The sequence below is a fragment of the Oncorhynchus mykiss genome, chromosome 16 (assembly GCF_013265735.2).
Source record: "Oncorhynchus mykiss isolate Arlee chromosome 16, USDA_OmykA_1.1, whole genome shotgun sequence".
In the NCBI taxonomy this organism is placed as follows: domain Eukaryota; kingdom Metazoa; phylum Chordata; class Actinopteri; order Salmoniformes; family Salmonidae; genus Oncorhynchus; species Oncorhynchus mykiss.
Genome location: NC_048580.1, coordinates 15,273,481 through 15,292,586, shown reverse-complemented (window position 1 = coordinate 15,292,586; position 19,106 = coordinate 15,273,481). Strand labels below are relative to the sequence as shown.

Sequence of the window (19,106 nt, the reverse complement as noted above, 5' to 3'; positions counted from 1 at the left end):
CCATGCCAAAACTAACTTTATATACATATTTTTTTTGCAGATGAACGGTCAAATGATAAATAGAAATATAAACATTTCCATATATATCATTTATTTAGAATATGCACATAGCCATGCAATTCCACAACAGTTTTATGTATTATTTGGTTAGTAAAGAATGTACAGCTTTAATACATTGCAAAAAAAGGTTTTGCACATTTATGCATGGGGTTCAATATCATATTTGATATTATTACTTTTTTTGTGACTGCTCTCAGGGTAATCGCAAGAACTTTCCACGCATGCTCACTTCAGTTTGGTTGAACCAAGGCTGTTCGTGATGGCTGCGGGTAGTGCCTTGCTAGTGGGCTTGGTAGAAGAATTTGTTTCGGGACAACAGGACAGCAAGGCCGCCGACACCGCAACAGGTATTTCAGCCACCTTTCTCTCTGATTTGGTTTTTGAGATGAAAGCCAATGAACGATACAGAAATCGCGCGTGACTGGTGGCCCAGCATGACTTCTGGCTAGCATGCTAGCTAGCAGCAGGCCATCAACTCTTAACGTTACTTTCTGTGTTTAACCCGTCATTGGTTCAAGTGCATACTACAAAAACGGACAACAACAGCCTGTTCAGTAGCTATCAACGTATACAAAGTGGCAATCAATGTCTTTGAAGTCAAGCGAATGAACATATGTTGTTGGCCACAACTTGCTTGCTAACTTTCTAACCAGCCTGCTGTGAAAATGTTTTTTCTCAACATATTAGCACAAAGTGTCTTTGACATTAGACTCTGAACCTACTTCCCTGTCCCCTAAAAGTGTCTGCATGATATATCTTACTCATTGACCACTTGTCTTTCCTCTGGCTGAATAAATGCATTTTCCTTTGATTAGGACTCAAGGCTGGACAGTTTACAATACTACAGTTGGTTGAAGCATTGGGGTAATGTTTAAGATACATTAATCATTATTGTCCCAGTCACTATCATTGTCATCAACTTCAATGTCATGCCGTTTCAGCCAACACTAACACGCTGACCATCTTGTCTCTGTGCAGATTGCATCTGGCCAGCTCCCAACCCCAGACCCGAGCCCGTGGTGTCCAGCTCCTCTCCAATGTCCTGCAGCAGTGCCATGGAGACCTCACAGAGAGAGAAGGTAAACCGCACTATAACACATCTGTGTCGTTTTGGTTTGTGGGTGCTATATGTCCTGTCATTGGCTATTGATTATCGTCTATTTGTTTTGCCCTCAGTGGACGTCCTTCTAGCGTTTTATGAGAACAGACTCAAGGACCACTATGTCATCACACCACATGTCTTAAAGGGGATGAAAGCGCTGGTAAGTCTCAGTCTTAGTAGCCTGATGTTAAGTTTGACGGGAATGTTAGATAGAAATGCGAATATTGTCAAATGTGAACTGACAGACAAGAGTAAATCTGGCCTATTCCTGACCAACATTTTGAAATACCCTCTCAGACAAAATGCTCAGTGTTGCCGCCTGGGTCTGCGGTGTCCATTCTGAAATCACTCTTCCAGGACGTTCATGTGCAGGTGAGCACATCCAACCTGCCCTGTCAAGTCTCCTAAATAATTAGCATACAGAGGGGGCCTCTATGTTTCTTATACTGCATTACCCCTGACCCTGTTTCTGCTTTCTGTGTCACTACAGTCCCTGATGCTGGTGGAGCGATCATGTGTTTACAACATCCTAACCCAGCTTATGGAATCCAGGGAGTCAGGTAAGAGCTGAGGTAGAGTGGTAGCTATCATGGAGAAACCAGCATGCTCTGTATGTTGCTTATCTGCATGTTGCATTATCTGCAAGTTGTTGACCACTTTCCCATCCCACAGAGCTGAAGGGCCTGGGTGCAGACTTTGTCTTTGGGTTTGTCCAGTCAGTGGATGGGGAGAGGGACCCACGCAATCTTCTCCTGGCCTTCCAGATCGCTAGGAAAATCATCCATGGAGGCTATGATCTGGGTGAGAACACACACGTTGTTATTCCAGACTTTACAAACGTGTTTTATGTACCTTTTTAGTTGTGCTGTCGTCTTGTGTTTCAATGTTGCTCAGGTTTACTGGGCATTGAGTGAACTTGTAACACTTTCATCTTTGTTTAATTGCTTCCTCAGTAATGAGGTGAAGGCAGGTTTGTATTCAATCAGGAACAGGGAAATTACATTGCTCGAGGAAATTGATCAGCTGTGTCTTAGGAAAACGTGCTATAATGACAAGCAGGGAAAAAAGACCCTCTAAACGTGTGCGGCACACAGGTGACCCAAACTCACCAACACAGTGTCAGGTAACAATAGCGACACGGTGTCGGGTAACAATAGCGACACGGTGTCGGGTAACAATAGCGACACGGTGTCGGGTAACAATAGCGACACGGTGTCGGGTAACAATAGCGACACGGTGTCGGGTAACAATAGCGACACGGTGTCGGGTAACAATAGCGACACGGTGTCGGGTAACAATAGCGACACGGTGTCAAGGCGTGATATGAACTCTTGACTTTTTGTTGTGGATTAACCCTGTCCTGGTTACGAGAAATGAAGCATTGGCTTCTGCTTGTTTAGTCTGTGGTGAGTGACGGATGGACAGAGACTAATTGAAGCTGAGTCATGTTTCGGAAGTAACTTAGTGTAGTCTCGCGAGTGCTGCTCGTGTTGTTTAGACTACCAGTGTCTGAAATTGTATCTGAGAGAGAGATTAGGGTGTGCGGAGGCATGGAAAAACCTGCATGTCATGACTGAGAACAGCTCTCCTGAGAGCTAGCCATATGGAGCGGAGTTCCCGAGTCACTGGTTTAGATTGCACATCCTGTTCATGCATTTCTGCTTGTACATGTTGGATGAAACGTATGTCTTGAAGCATACCAACTAAGTAGCACTGTGAATGATTTCATAAGGTGATTGCAAAAATATATATATATATATATTGCGTGGTGCCGCAACAACATTTTTGTGCGACCAAATCAGGGAATGGTGTCACCAACGGAAAGTGTTAGAGATTTAATACATGTATTATCTAACGATTCCTCAATCCGTAGACGGTAATATTATGTCTGTGTTTCTTTATTCAGGTAAATTCACAGAGGAGCTGTTTGAAGTTACATCCTGCTATTTCCCCATAGACTTCAGCCCGGTAAGTGTTTGTTTGTGCAGCTGTTGTGGACTTAGACCCGCCAGATGAACCTACCCAGGAGACAATGCGTATGTGACTCGCTGTCCTGTGTGCTCTGATACCTGAGCCGTGTGACACCGACTAGCATCTGGCAGAGGATTATAGGAAATGGATATGCCCCGAGTCCAAACACTTTGACAGACAGCTTGTATTATTCCATTATTTATTTTTTTGTGATTCAGATTGAGCTTGATAGTGGAGATCACTCAGAACAGTACTTGATGGACATTCATTTTTAAGAGTTAAGAGTATTAAGGAAGGTCTTTTGATGAGCTGGAACTAAGTTCATTCAGTAAATAAAAACGGAATGTTAGAGTTGTTCCGTGTTTTGAAATGGTTGACATCCATGGCTGTCTCTGTGTGTCGCCACCCAGCCACCCAATGACCCCCACGGCATCACCCAGGAAGAGCTGATCCTCGCCCTGAGGGCCGTGCTCACTGGAACACCACGCTTTGCAGAGGTGGGGAAGACGTACTGTACTGCACGCTACACACAATGCGTCGTCTCTTCCCACATCTGCCGTGTCTGGCAAGCGAGACCACACAACATATAGCCTTTTAGAATGTTAAAGGACATCAGATATAGTCTTTGTGTATGGTTGTATGTTTGTGAGAGACAGAAAGTGGACAAGTGAAAGCGTTTGGGTGTGTGTAGTCATGATTTGTTGATTGTCTCGCTTCAACAGTTCCTGCTGCCGCTGATCATTGAGAAGCTGGACTCAGATGTTCAGAGTGCCAAGGTGGACTCCCTGCAGACTCTGGTAAGACCATGTTTGTCACCTCAGATCATCTTTGTGGTTTATATATAAAGTAAATGGCATTCATGTCTTAATGAGCTGTGTTTCATCCTCGTGTTGCAGACTGCCTGTGCTTCTGTGTATGAACATAAAGAGCTAGCCGAATTCCTACCAGGCCTTTGGGCCTCGCTGCGCAGGGAGGTGCGTTTCAATGAAACCTGGGGGGCTGGCAACATCGAAAATTACTATTAGAATTGTGTGAAAGTGTCTCGAACAGTACACGAGGCATCTTGATAGTCTGAATGGAGAGTTTGATTGGCCTCCATCCCTGTGCAGGTGTTCCAGACAGCCAGTGAGAGGGTGGAGTCCGCTGGTCTAGCTGCCCTCAGTGCCCTGACAGCCTGCATCTCCCGCTCCGTCCTCAACTCTGACTCTGAAGACTACCTCAATGTCTTTCTCGACTTGGTCCTCAAAGGTAACCCCTCAAACAAATCTGGTTCTGGGAACAGGAGCCAACTAATGTCGAAGGTGTTTGTCTATTTTGTTATTGTGTGGGGTCAGTGTATTTGGAAATGTGTGAGAGGGAGACGGACTTGGCAGTTGTTCTCCTCAGTGCTTACCACAGTAGGAGAGGTGTTGAGAGAGGAAAAAACAGAGTAAACTAGAACGCTATTTGGCCCTAAACAGAGAGTACACAGTGGCAGAATACCTGACCATTGTGACTGACCAAAAATTAAGGAAATCTTTGACTATGTACTGTGAACATAGCCTTGCTATTGAGAAAGGTCTGCCTTCGGCGGCCTGTCTCTCAAGAGAAGACAGGCTATGTGCACACTGCCCACAAAATGAGGTGGAAACTGAGCTGCACTTCCTAACCTCCTGCCAAATGTATGACTATATTAGAGAGACATATTTCCCTCAGATTACACAGACCTAGAAAGAATTTGAACAAATCCAATTTTGATAAACTCCCATATCTATTGAGTGAAATACCACAGTGTGCCATCACAGCAGCAACATTTGTGACCTCTTGCCCCAAGAAAATGGCAACCTGTGAAGAACAAACACCATTGTAAATATAGGTTATACTTATATACTTATAGGTTATAGGTTTTTATTTTTCTATTTGCACATCATTACAACACTGTATATATACATAATAACATTTGAAATGTCTTTATTCTTTTGGAACTTTTGTGTGTTTAATGTCAACTTTTTTTGTTTATTTCACTTTTAGTTTATTATCTATTTCACTTGCATTGGCAATGTAAACATATGTTTCCCATACCAATAAAGCCCCTTAAATTGAAGCCTTTTTAAAATTGAGAGAGCGAGGTGGGGGAGATGGGAGACATCTCCAGAGTGGCAGCTTGGCTATAGATGATGGCAAATAAATCTCAGGCTCCTTGCTACCTGTCTGCTCTCGATGCTTACTCGCAACCTTCCACCTTCGACTCACCACACTGTGCGTTATTTACACCCAGATAGGTTTAGGTATACACACTTCATATAATCCAGCACAATGTCCTGATACCTAGAATATGTCTATAAGTACCTAGGTGTCCGGCTAGACTGCAAACTCTCCTTCCAGACTCATATCAAACATCTCCAATCCAAAATCAAATCTAGAGTCGGCTTTCTATTTCGCAACAAAGCCTCCTTCACTCACGCCGCAAAACTTACCCTAGTAAAACTGACTATCCTACCGATCCTCGACTTCGGCGATGTCATCTACAAAATAGCTTCCAATACTCTACTCAGCAAACTGGATGCAGTTTATCACAGTGCCATCCGTTTTGTTACTAAAGCACCTTATACCACCCACCACTGCGACCTGTATGCTCTAGTCGGCTGGCCGTCGCTACATGTTCGTCGCCAGACCCACTGGCTCCAGGTCATCTACAAGTCTATGCTAGGTAAAGCTCCGCCTTATCTCAGTTCACTGGTCACGATGGCATCACCCACCCGTAGCACGCGCTCCAGCAGGTGTATCTCACTGATCATCCCTAAAGCCAAAACCTAATTTGGCCGCCTTTCCTTCCAGTTCTCTGCTGCCTGCGACTGGAACGAGTTGCAAAAATCTCTGAAGTTGGAGACTTTTATCTCCCTCACCAACTTTAAACATCTGCTATCTGAGCAGCTAACCGATCGCTGTAGCTGTACATAGTCCATCGGTATATAGCCCACCCAATTTACCTACCTCATCCCCATACTGTTTTTATTTTATTTACTTTTCTGCTCTTTTGCATACCAGTATCTCTACCTGCACATGTTCATCTGATCATTTATCACTCCAGTGTTAATCTGCTAAATTGTATTTATTCACTCCTATGGCCTATTTATTGCCTACCTCCTCATGCCTTTTGCACACAATGTATATAGATTCTTTTTCTTCCTACTATGTTATTGACTTGTTTACTCCATGTGTAACTCTGTGTTGTTGTCTGTTCACACTGCTATGTTTTATCTTGGCCAGGTCACAGTTGTAAATGAGAACTTGTTGTCAACTAGCCTACCTGGTTAAATAAAGGTGAAATAAATAATAAAATACACGCGCCATCACCAATGTACCAACCCAGCCTAATGTTTTGTAGACTGTCAGCACCACCTGTGTGAGCCGGACCTGAAGCTGGTGTGGCCCAGCGCAAAGCTGCTGCAGGCCACCTCTACCGCCTCCTACAGGGCGAGCCACAGAGTTGCAGCCGCCATCATGCCGTCCCTCATAGAACAATACAACAGCCGAACACAAGTGAGTCACACCAGCCAGCTAGGTCGTTCCATTTCCGTCAGTGTTGACGCTCGTCTCCCATTCTTGACTGTTGGTAATGATTTGAGTCAGTTCCGCGAGTCAGATTTCTCACATTGTGTGTTTTGCTGGCTTCCCACATAGTCAAAATCACAGTGTTACTGCATTGTAAGTTATGGCCTTTTGCTGACCCAATACTGCCACAGGACATGTAGGCGGCCCAGCCTGTTGTAAGTATCTTGGTTCTGGCTTGGTTCCTACAGAAATCTTAAATATCTGTCTGTGTCCTCCCCCGTGTAGTGTGCTCAGCGGCGCACCCTACTGGAGGTGTTACAGGGCTTCGTCCAGCCAGTGAAGTCTTCAGAGGAGGGTAAGTGTAACGTTCATTACTGTCCCGCTCTTTGTGCCACGATCATTAAGAGCCGTGCATCAGTCTAGGTAACATAATAAAATAATCTCTATCAAAACTCGTCTGACATGTCTTTTTTGTTGTTGTTGCATGGGCTAACTCTCAATCCGCCACATCCTCCTATGTTGGCCTTGCGCATCTGCGGTTTGTCAGCCCATGAGAAATTGGTCTTCTCACGAAAACGTCTGTAATGATGGTGTTCTCTGTTTTGCTCTACGAGCCCCACAGCATGGGACTCCAATGGGACTCGTTTAAAGTCAGTAACTGATGTGCCAATTTCTGTCTGTAATTTATGGCCTTTAGTTTGAGCTACAAAGTAATGTGACTACACTATGGAAAGGGGTGACTCGCACAAACACGATGGTTTTCTTCATTTTGCTCTGACCCCACAAGTGTCCCTGAACTCGTCTGACTGTAACCCATACAAAGTACGCAGGTAGTTCTGTGGGTTAAATATTTTGTCATCGCCCCCACCCCCACCCCCCCAAACGGCTTAGACTTTTAGAGATTTAATGTCCCCTGTTCCTCCTTTCAAGTTCTGCCTCTGTATCTAAACAAGTGATTTACAATGCTTCATTTCAGGGCTCCATTTGGAAGAGTATTTGAAGCAGAACGCCGTTAGAACTTGCCCAAGCATAATTCATGCTTTAGGAATGATGAAAATATCCAGCCATCTCTACTGTACAAGAACTCAGTCCCTCATGAAATGTTCCCTCCTGGTTTGTGTGATATGTGGCGGTGTGAATTATTCTATTAACCTTTTCCCACCACTCTCATATCTCTTCTTCTCTCCCTTTTCTCTCTTCCTCCTTCCCTACTTTCTTTGTCCCTCTCCCCCCCCCCCCCCCCTCATCCTCTCTCCTCTCGCCAGATGAGAGTGTGCTGTTGGACTTCAGGCAGTCTCTTTGCAGTATAGTGTTCTCTGCTCTGTCTGAGAACAGTGCTGGGCTCCAGATCACATCACTGCGTGTGCTCACTGCCCTGAGCCAACAGACAGGTGAGACTCCTGACCTCACAATCCCTCTTCCAATGAACATATACCTGACCAACACATTTGAGACCTTTTGAGCTCATCTCACTGCTACACAGGATTGAATTGAAGTCAGCATGAGTCTTTGTTCACATGCTGTTCAGCTTGTGGGATAGAGAATACATTTAATTGGCCTTTCAGATTGTGCTACATCTCCCCTTACTATGCTGAGACGTATAGGTTGACCTCTCCCACCTCTCTCCTAGTCCTGCTGTTAGAGTCAGATGTGGAGCTGGCTGTTGACCACCTCACCAAGCTCATCCTGGAGGAGGAAGATGCTAAAGTCAGGTTAGTACCTGTTTTCAGTTCTTCTGGGAGGGCAATCAGAAGTCGGTGGCCACGTTTACACAGGCAGCCCACTTCTGATCTTTTTTATTTCACTAATTGGTATTTTGACCAATCAGATAAGCGCTGATAAAGATCTGATGTGATTGGTCAAAAGGCCAGTTAGTGAAAAATAACCCATCAGAATTGGGCTGCCTGTGTAAACACAACCTGTGTGTGCCTAATCAATTAACACAAGGGTTTGGTTCTTCTCTCTGCCTCTCCCTGTCTGTCCAGCCTGGCTGTGGTTGAGTGTGCAGGGGCTCTGGCTTGTCTGCATCCTCTAGCCTTCATCTCTAAGATGGTTCCACGGCTGAAGGGGGAGATCTTCTCAGGTGGGTTAGGGTCAAAGGTCAAAACAAAATAATGTAAACAAAGGTCTTTATCATTACGTTCCTTCAATGACATCATTCCAACCGGAGGAGGGTTACTGAACTGAACCCTTTCCTGTCCTGTTCCCAGAGTCCATGGCACAAGGTGACAGCGCCACTCTGTCCCAGGAACATTCCCAGCAGGCCGTGCGTCAGCGGTGTTTGACGGCGCTGGCTGCGGTGTCGTCCCGGCCCAGTGTGGTTCAGGAGAGCACACCTGTCCTGCTACAGGTTCTCACCTCCTCACACACTGGTATGTGTCACTACCACACACTCTTCTGTCTTTGTATAGGTAGACCCTTTCTAAATATGTCTTATGTTTCGTTGTATAGGTAAATTCCCCTATCTCTCTATGTTAAAGCTGCAATATGTTAACTTTTTGGGGGACCTGACCAAATTCCCATAGAAATGTGAGCTATAGATACGTTATTCTCATTGAAGGCAAGTCTAAGAAGCGGCAGATCTCTTCTATGTGCACTATTTCGATGCTTCCCGTTTCCTTTTTGAAATTTACTTTCGGTTTTGTACACCAGCTTCAAATAGCTGAAAAACATAATTTTTGTGGTGGTTGAAAATATATTTCCCAGCAGTTTAGATGGTACAATGGTTCCCTACACTATACATTCCTTGAACTATTAGAATTCTATCAACCAAGAAATGGCGGAGCAATTTCTACATATTGCACCTTTTGTATAAGTAGACTCTGATGACAATGAAGATGTAATCTCACCCCCAACAGGCACTGGCTCGTTTTCATTGGAGGAGGTGATCTCTGTGTGCCACAATCTGCAGAGGATAGCAGAGCATGCCCAGGACACTGAAGAGACCGGCCGCGTCTTCCATGACATCATCATTCCGCGCCTGCTTGGACTGGCCTTGCAGGCAGCAATGCGGGGTGAGAATATTCTGACCAACTAATGGATTCAGGCCTCTGCAACACATTGTAATGTTTTGATTCATGTAACCTTTATTGAACCAGGAAGTCCCTTGAGATAAGGAATCTCTGGTTCAATGGAGAGCTGTTCTGAAAATGAGTAGGTGTGTTTTGGCAAACCTATGCAAACTAAATGCAGAAGACCAAACTCTTTTTGACTGATGCTTTTTTTCTGCTCTGTTTTATATGTGAAGGGTCCTCAGACCATCCGAGTCCTTTAGTGGAGGAGTCTGTCCTATCAGCCATGGTACCAGTCATCAGCACCACCTGTGCCCGACTACAGTCCCAGTGAGTTGGCATCACTGAGAGAGCCAGCCGCCCAGTCAGACGAGAGACACACGCACACATAATTGATGACGGCACATGTATTATGTCATATGTAAATATGTTGGCTTGGTGCTAACCACTAGGGTTGTAAAACTCTAGGAACTTTTAATACATTCCCTGGTTTTCCCAAACTCCTGGTTGGAGGATTCCCAGATTCAGGAGGAAACGGGCAGGAAATCCAGATTCCTCCAACCAGGATTTCTGGAAAACAATGGGAGTTTATTGAAAGTTCCCGGAATTTTGTAAACCTACTAAGCTCTGCTGTGTCACCAGACTGGCGGGCCAAACAGCCTCGCGGGCGGTGTCCCTCTTCCTGGATGGTGACATGTCCTTCCTGCCAGAGAATGCCTTCCCCTCCCAGATCCAGCTCCTCAAGGTCAGGGTTCAATGCTAAAGACACCCAGCCATCTCCTTTATCAAAATACACTACTACTGAGGATACTCAAGGGACAGGATGCATGCTGGGAGTAAATAGAGCATTGTATCTGTGAGTGGTACATTGAATGGGTTGTCCTTTGACCTTGTCCTCCAGAAGCAGGCAGGTGACTCCTGGCGCCAGTCCCAGATGGTGTGTCTTCTCATGGGCTGTGTGTGCTCACTGCCACGGAGTGTAAGAACGCCCTAAAATGTCTGCTACTCATCACAGGGCCTCAAAACCACACTGTAACTGTGTTTGTACTGTTAAATGATCATACAATGGATACCGGTTTAATGCGTTACGCCGGATACTCGGGTGTTGCATTCTTAACATATCCTGACATTGAATGGCTTAATTTAGCCCGTTATCATTGACCGACTGACTGTGTGTCCTGGACAGGTGGAGGTTCCACAGATGGACAGGCTACTGTTAGAACTGGAGGAGCTGAGCTGTACCTGTGACCATCCCTTCTCCTACACCTCAGCCGCCAAGTGCTACGCTGGGCTGGTCAACAAGAGGCCTGCAGGTGAGTCCTCCAGTCCTGTCCTTGATCTGAATGGTGATTGGTCGAGTGAATGTTGGTGAGATGGTATATTTAATGTTGTGTGTTTCTACAGGAGAAGCCCTGGACTCTCTGATAGACGGGACATTAAAGAGGATCTCCACTGAGCTGGACTGTGCGTCCTCCTCGGTCCGAACGCAGGCGTTCACGCTGCTGCTCTGGGTTAGTATATTTTATCTGTTCACATCAGTTTCTATGATTTCCATGTGTTCTCGTTCGTTCTCCGTTCCCCTCAGCCCATTCTTAGCTTACTGAACTCCCCACACTACGACCCCCCCGTGTCTCTAGACTAGTGTCTCTGATACTCCTACGACCCCACGTGTCTCTAGACTAGGGGTCTCTGACACTCCTACGACCCCCCCTGTGTCTCTAGACTAGGGGTTTCTGATACTCCTACGACCTCCTCTCCTTTAGGGTGAATGGTGACTTGCCAATTGTATGGTTTTCTGTCCATTCATTAATTAAGTTGTGAATGGCTTTGTCTTTAGGTGGCCAAGGCTCTCCTTCTCCGCTACCACCCTCTGTCCACAGCCCTGACTGACAAGGTAAAGGACAGGAGTCCTCTGTCCTCCTACACACACAGTCTGTAGTTTAATTGTTTTGTCTCTTCTCCCCTAGAAAAATATCTATACCTCAGTAACCGCACACACACAGCAATAACCCTGTGTCGTTCTCAGCTTTTCTCCCTGCTCAGTGACTCAGAACTGGGTTCGATAGCTGCCGATGGATTCTCTCTCTTGATGAGCGACTCGCAGGACGTCCTCAACCGCGGTTGCAACGCCGACGTACGCATCATGTACCGCCAACGCTTCTTCACCGAGAACTCGGCCAAGCTTGTCCAGGGCTTTAACTCTGCAGCCCCAGGTACCGGAAATGGACACATTTTCAATGCACGACAGATACTGGCCACATGTTGAAACTTGTTAACCAGTCCTGTTCATTGTACCGATTCTTAACTTTCCCTTCCTTCTCTCCCTCTACAGAGAAGAAGTCTGGCTACCTGAAGGCATTGTCTCACATAGTGAACTACCTACCCAGACAGGTTCAGCTCACTGAGCTACCAGCAGTAAGTAGAGAGGACCAGTGAAACAGTATAGATAAGTGCCAGACAAGGGAGCAAAAACAGGAACAACTTAAATGTATTTTTTTCCATTAATATATTCCTTAAATCTGAAATCTAAAACACATATCTGAGAGGGGTGTGGTATATTGCCAATATACCATAGCTAAGGGCTGTTCTTAGGCACAACGCGAAGTGACTGGATACAACCCGTAGCGATGGATATTGGCCATATACCACAAACCCCCGAGGTGCCTTATTGCCATTATAAACTGGTTACCAACGTAATTATAACAGTAAAAATAAATGTCATACCAGTGGTCTGATATACCACTGCTTTTAGCCAATCAGCATTCAGGGCTCAAACCACCCAGTTTATAAAATTCTTATTTTATACATCTGTGATGAGCATTATATCCCACTATGGTACTGTTACAGTGCCTTCAGAAAGTATTCACACCCGTTGACTTTTTCTACATTTTGCTGTGTTACAGCCTGAATTTAAAATGGATTACATTACGATGTGTCAAAGTTGGAATTTTGTTTGTAGAATTTTTTACGATTTTTTTATTTTTTTTAAATTAAAAGCTGATGTCTGGAGTCTAAGAATTCAACCCCTTTATGGCAAGCCATACATTCAGAAGTAAAGATTTGCTTATTAACAACTCCCATAATAAGTTGCATGGACTCCGTGTGCAATAATTGGGGTTAACATGATTTTTGAATGACTACCCCATATCTGTGCCCCACACATACAGATAATTGTAAGGTCCCTCAGTCAAGCAAAATTATGTCACCATTGCCCTTGAATCTAAGCAATGTTGTGCTGCTATTTTTGACTCGGCTGACCATTCCATTCTTGCGGGCCGGCTAAGGAGTATTGGTGTCTGATGGGTCTTTGGCCTGGTTTGCTAACTACCTCTCTCAAAGAGTGCAGAACATCTGCTGTCTCAGCCACTGTCTGTAATCAAGGGAGTACCCCAAGGCTCGATCCTCGGCCCCACACGCTTCCCAATTTACATCAACATAGCTCAGGCAGTAGGAAGCTCATCTATTTATATGCAGATGATAGTCTTATAGTCAGCTGGCCCCTCCCTGGATTTTGTGTTCAACGCTCAACAACAAACCTTTCTTAGCCCTTAACCCGAGTGGCACAGTGGTCTAAGGCACTGCGTCTCAGTGCTAGAGGCATCACTACAGACCCTGGTTCGTTCCCGGGCTGTATCACAACCTGCTGTGATCGGGAGTCTCATAGGGCGGCACACAATTGGCCCAGCGTTGTCTCGGTTAGGGGACGGTAGGTAAACCCTCCCCTTTTGGCCCTCAAAAAAACAAAAACACTTGAACTTACCAAACCACATGACCTTTTTTGTAAGAAGAATGCCCCTACTTGTGTGATTACTACCTCTGAGTGTTTAGAGCTTGAGGTAGTCACCTCATGGAAGTACTTTGGAGATGGCTAGACGGAACACTGGCTTTCTCTCAGCACATATCAAATGCTGCTGAAGTTAAATCTACACTTGGTTTCCTCTATCGCTATCGCTCCTCTTTCACCCCAGCTGTCAAACTAACCCTGATTCAGATGACCTTCCTTCCCATGCTAGATTAGAGACATCATTTATAGATCGGCAGGTAAGGGTGCTCTCGAGTGGCTAGATGTTCTTTACCATTCGGCCATCAGATTTGCCACCAATATTCCTTATCATTGCACTCATACTCCCCCCTATCTGAGATACCTACTGCAGCCCTCATCCTCCACATACAACACCTGTTCTGCCAGTCACATTCTGTTAAAAGGTCCCCAAAGCGCACACATCCCTGGGTCGCTCCTCTTTTCAGTTCGCTGCAGCTAGCGACTGGAACAAGCTGCAAAACATAAACTGGACAGCTTTATCTCCATCTCTTCATTCAAAGACTCCATCATGGACACTCTTACTGACACTTGTGGCTGCTTCACGTGATGTGTTGTCTCTACCTTCATGCCGTTGTCTGTGCCCAATAATGTTTGTACCATCTTTTGTTCTTCTGCCATGTGGTATTGCTACCATGTTGTTGTGTTGTGTTGGTACCATGTTGTGTTGTGTTGCTACCATGTGGTGGTGTTGCTACCATGTGGTGGTGTTGCTACCGTGTTGGTGTTGTGTCGCTACCGTGTTGGTGTTGTGTCGCTACCGTGTTGTTGTTGTGTCGCTACCGTGTTGTTGTTGTGTCGCTACCGTGTTGTTGTTGTGTCGCTACCGTGTTGGTGTTGTGTCGCTACCGTGTTGTTGTTGTGTCGCTACCGTGTTGTTGTTGTGTCGCTACCGTGTTGTTGTTGTGTCGCTACCGTGTTGTTGTTGTGTCGCTACCGTGTTGTTGTTGTGTCGCTACCGTGTTGTTGTTGTGTCGCTACCGTGTTGTTGTTGTGTCGCTACCGTGTTGTTGTTGTGTCGCTACCGTGTTGTTGTTGTGTCGCTACCGTGTTGTTGTTGTGTCGCTACTGTGTTGTTGTTGTGTCGCTACCGTGTTATGTTGTCTGAGGTCTCTCTTTATGTAGTGGTGTTTCTTTTCGTGATGTGTGTTTTGTCCTGTATTTTATTTTTAATCCAAGCCCCTGTCCCCGCAGGAGGCCTTTTGGTAGGCCATCATTGTAAATAAGTGTTAACTGACTTGCCTATTTAAATAAAATACAAAAAAAGACCAGGAATATTTTCCAATGCCTCAAAGAAAGGCACCTAGTGGTAGATGGGTCAAAAATAAATAAATGACAAAAAATACATACATCCATTTTAGTCGCACTTTGTAACACATCAAAATGTGTGACTACTTTCTGAAGGCACTGTATCTTAAGGATGTGGTGATGTCCTCCTTTTATATTCTTCACTGTTTGGTCAGCTCCTGCCCCTCCTGCTAGAGGCCCTGTCCTGTCCAGACCAGGCGGTGCAGCTGTCCACCCTGTCCTGCCTGCAACCTGTCCTCATGGACCCCCCCTCCGCCCTCATCACTCAGCTGGAGGCGCTAGTAGGCCGCACCCTCACCCTCACCACAAGCCCTGCTATGGTACGTATCATACTTTGCCACTTAGTGTATGTGGACGCCTGCTCGTCAAACATCTCATTTCAATATCATGGGCATTCATATGGAGTTGGTCCCCCCTTGCTGCTATAACAGCCTCTTCACTCTTCTGGGAAGGCTTTCCATTAGATTTTGGAACATTGCTGGGGGGGGTTGCTTCCATTCAGCCACAAGAGCATTAGTGCGGTCGGGCGATTAGGCCTGCATCCCAAAGGTGTTCTTCCAAACCGATCTCAACAAACCATTTCTGAATGGACCTTGCTTTGTGCACTGTCATGTCATGCTGAATTAAGGGCCGTCCAAACTGTTGCTACAAAGTTGGAAGCACAGAAGCGTCTAGAATGTCATTGTATGCTGTAAGATTACCCTCCACTGGACCTAAGGGGCCTAGCCTGAACCATGAAAAACTGCCCCAGACCATTATTCCTCCTCCACCAAACTTTAGTTGGGTCTACGCATTGGGGCAGGTAGCGTTATCCTGGCATCCGCCAAACCCAAATTTGTCCATCGGACTGCCAGATGGTGAAGCATGATTCATCACTCCAGAGTCCAATGGCGGCAAGCTTTAAACCACTCCAGCCGACGCACAAACTCTTCTTGTGCTGACGTTGCTTCCAGAGGCAGTTTGGAACTTGGTAGTGAGTGTTGCAACCGAGGGTGGACTATTTTTGCGCTCTTTAACACTAGGCGGTCCCGTTTCACAGTTAACCCGGGCACCTCTAGCAGGGCAAACATTTGACAAACAGACTTGTTGGAAAGGTGACAGGCTGTTGGTCCACGCTGAAAGTCAGAGCGCTTCAGTAAGGCCATTTGACTGTCAATGTTTGTCTATGGAGATTGCATGGCTGTGGGCTCAATTTTATCCAGCTGTCGGCAACTGGTGTGTGTGAAATAGCCGAATCGACTCATTTTAAGGGGTGTCCACAGGGTATGTTATGAGACACCACACACTGCCAATCAACAGCAGGCAGACAAACACACACACTATCATTATAAACGTGACATATGCCAAGTATTGAGAAACCTAAATAGGAGTCAGATCTGAGCATCAGGCAGATAGATATGTGTTCTCTCTGACATTAGCGTTGTCGCACAGACCTTGTATCTTATTATTCTCATTCCTCTGTGCCAGAGGAAGTTGATTCAGCCGTGTCCCCGCGAGCATTCAATAATATGCCATTTAGTAGACACTTATCCAAAGTGACGTACAGTCATGTGTGGTTCCGGGAATCTAACCCACTATAACCCACAATACATCTGCAAATGAAATGCTGCTTGACTGTACCGGTGTGGTCTTTAACCTGAAATGCAATTGTCATAAACCGCAGAATGCAACTCAGCGTTTTTGAAATATGGACTATTCAGTATTCAGCTGCAACATGAACCAAGGTAAGCTTGAGTACCATTGTCCCCAATCCCCATACAGTGCTAAAACACTTATCTTCACTCATGAAGGTCGTTTTTTTTGTCTGTCTCTCTCCTCGTCCTCACAGAAAGTGCGGATAGCCTCTCTGCGCTGTATCCATGCCCTCTCCCGCTTTCCAGAACATGAGGTAAGACTCGGTCCTGGACTGCACAGAACCTCTGTCAGCCAACTGGCAACACAGATGGGACTTTAACAAGTGATTGTGATTGGCTTTAACAACCGATTCCTATGAACTGGTCATAAACAAACCCACCCTTCCTCTGGCAGATCATGCCTTTCCGTGCGAGGGTGCTGCGTGCCCTGGCTGTGCCCCTGGATGACCTCAAGAGGATGGTGAGGAGTGAGGCTGTGGTGGCACGCAATGAATGGTGAGGCATTAGATTCTCAAACATTCTCACAACTACAAGGGTTAGTCATTTCTATCTGTTGATATAACATTGGTGAATCCTGTTCCATTTCTAACAGACCAGAAGTCAATATGACAAGCTTAACAGTGAGAAAAACAGGCCCTGAATTTCTCTCCATTGTGTCAATGGAAGTTTATTACAATGTGTGTCTCATGTGAAGGTTCCTACTGGGGAGTCCAGGGGGAAGGTGAGTTTGGCCCCACTATTGCAGACTGGTTGTGGGAGGGGACAGAGGGACCGCCTGCTCCTGAGGAAGAGGCTTTGGATCCAGGCATGGGACCCTAGTTTTGCCCTTGGAGTCTGGGACATCTCACCACCACCCACAGCACTTCACCTTTTACACGTCCATTTTTTTGTACTGCCACTCTGACCACCACTGCATGGTGGCGTGGACCTATAGGTGACCGTCCACCATGGAAGGACTCAGAGCTGCACTGAAACAAGCTTGGCACAGAGAGAACCATTTCTAGCTACAATATTATGCCTTGAAATTATGATTTGCAAGTCTAACAGTTGACCTCACCCTGCCAGTTGTGTACGAGAGCTACTGATTTAAGTACATTTTACGTAATTGACTATCTAACCATAGAGGACAATATTAATGTGTTTAACATCACTCGTGACGATGCCATTATGAAGAGTCAACATTGTATTCAGTATTGGAAGGATTGATGCAGCTGGCACATGGTAGGCTGCACATTTAATTTCACTAGGCTAACTTTGAAACTCAGAACATATGCCGAAGATATGTGGACAATATTTAAATGTCTAACTTAAGCTGTCAATAAAACCATTTTTGTAAATGAATCAGTGCTTTAAAATCAAGAGCTCAATCAAAGAAGCTGGAAGAAGTTTCCAAAAACAATCCTTTATCAAATATTAAAACAAGCTAATATCAATCGTAATGATACAGATGTGCGCAATATAGTGAAACAGTTTCTATTGGTCATGTCACAGCAGCCAACCACATAGCCCCTCCCGTTACAGGCTGGCCACAAGAAATATCCCGACCATTCTAGGAATTCTAACTGGTGGCCATATTCGAGACCAGCAAAGAGGAAGTCCGCAGCTTCCAGAGCGTGTGATCTTAATGTTGGTTAAGCCAGGTGTACACTACACAACTTTCAGAATTAACGTCGCTGAGCCTCTCAAAAACCAAGGAACTGACCCATTTTTTTCTAATTCAATTTTCACCTAAAATGACATACCCAAATCTAAACTGCCTGTAGCTCAGGACCTGAAGCAATTATATGCATATTATTGATTCCTTTGAAAATAATGTAGGAGAATAACACATTAGATCTGGTAAAATATATTTTTTAAAGCAAGAGAAAGACCACAATGTATTATTCCAGTTTAGGTGCAATTTAGATTTGCCAGTCTCTGCAAAGTTTTAGACTGATCCAATGTATCAAGTCTGCCCAAATGTGCTTAATTGGTTTATTGATATATTTTCAAGTGCCTAGCTGTGCACTCTCCTCAACAATAGCATGGTATTATTTCACTAGTAGCTACTGTAAATTGGACATTGCAGTTAACTTAAATTCTTGTTAATCTTTCTGCTCATCACGTTAGCGCAACCATCCCCCGGGGGAGGACACTGATTCCGTAGAGGTTAAATAACCTCTTTCCTGTAGTTGTCTTGCCAACATAGTGGTGCGCACTAAACGATGTGGTACAGACAGGGGTTAAACACTACAAGATAATTCACTTGTTTGTGAGGATTCTAGATACCACGCAAAAAAAGTTATTAGATTTAATGTAGCTACAACGAGCTGTCTCAACAGCCTCAAACGTTTTCAGTCAGACCTTCACGCTGTAGCCAAATTGTATTTGTATGCTATTTTAATATAATTAACCAATGATATCAGGCCACAACTGTCCATGATTACAGACCTGTGTCTTTTGACACTATATAAATGAGTCATCTCGCAGTGTTTGTCATTATACCCTGATGAAAACAGCTTGTCTGTCGAAACGTTGGACATAAATAGTTTTGCATCTGAGCTCCTAGAGTGTGCGGCTCTATTTTAAAACTTTCACGCTTGCCATACAGAGTTGAAATATCTAGCCAACATTTTGAATTTAATAACATTGCTTGTGAACTTCAGAGCTGTAACGACTTACCGCTT

General features: G+C 45.0%; 1 protein-coding gene across 2 annotated transcripts; it reads left to right on the top strand.

Moving 5' to 3' along the window:
• The first annotated feature begins 257 nt into the window (after positions 1 to 257).
• Positions 258 to 17,781, top strand: LOC110491431 (MMS19 nucleotide excision repair protein homolog). Of its 2 annotated transcripts, none has more exons than XM_021564875.2 (31): positions 258 to 407; positions 876 to 924; positions 1,039 to 1,139; positions 1,237 to 1,322; positions 1,460 to 1,534; positions 1,653 to 1,722; positions 1,835 to 1,963; positions 3,069 to 3,130; positions 3,544 to 3,630; positions 3,856 to 3,930; positions 4,030 to 4,107; positions 4,243 to 4,381; positions 6,501 to 6,655; positions 6,953 to 7,022; positions 7,933 to 8,058; positions 8,298 to 8,379; positions 8,653 to 8,750; positions 8,878 to 9,039; positions 9,526 to 9,681; positions 9,915 to 10,008; positions 10,321 to 10,423; positions 10,583 to 10,657; positions 10,865 to 10,991; positions 11,083 to 11,189; positions 11,516 to 11,572; positions 11,705 to 11,891; positions 12,011 to 12,093; positions 14,962 to 15,126; positions 16,635 to 16,694; positions 16,835 to 16,935; positions 17,135 to 17,781. In XM_021564875.2, exons 1-31 carry the CDS (start codon positions 320 to 322, stop codon positions 17,163 to 17,165), a joined length of 3,078 nt encoding a protein of 1,025 aa, XP_021420550.2. In that variant the 5' UTR covers positions 258 to 319; the 3' UTR covers positions 17,166 to 17,781. The 2 variants fall into 2 exon arrangements, with proteins under 2 accessions (XP_021420550.2, XP_021420549.2); XM_021564874.2 differs by having other exon boundaries at positions 10,580 to 10,657.
• Positions 17,782 to 19,106: the final 1,325 nt, after the last annotated feature.

Bases quoted from the DNA above. Each gene is read 5' to 3' on its own strand.
- LOC110491431 (XM_021564874.2), top strand. From the start codon at position 320: ATGGCTGCGGGTAGTGCCTTGCTAGTGGGCTTGGTAGAAGAATTTGTT. The intron at 925-1,038 runs GTAATGTTTAAG...GTCTCTGTGCAG, and splicing joins CAGTTGGTTGAAGCATTGGG to ATTGCATCTGGCCAGCTCCC. The intron at 8,380-8,652 runs GTTAGTACCTGT...CTGTCTGTCCAG, and splicing joins GAGGAAGATGCTAAAGTCAG to CCTGGCTGTGGTTGAGTGTG.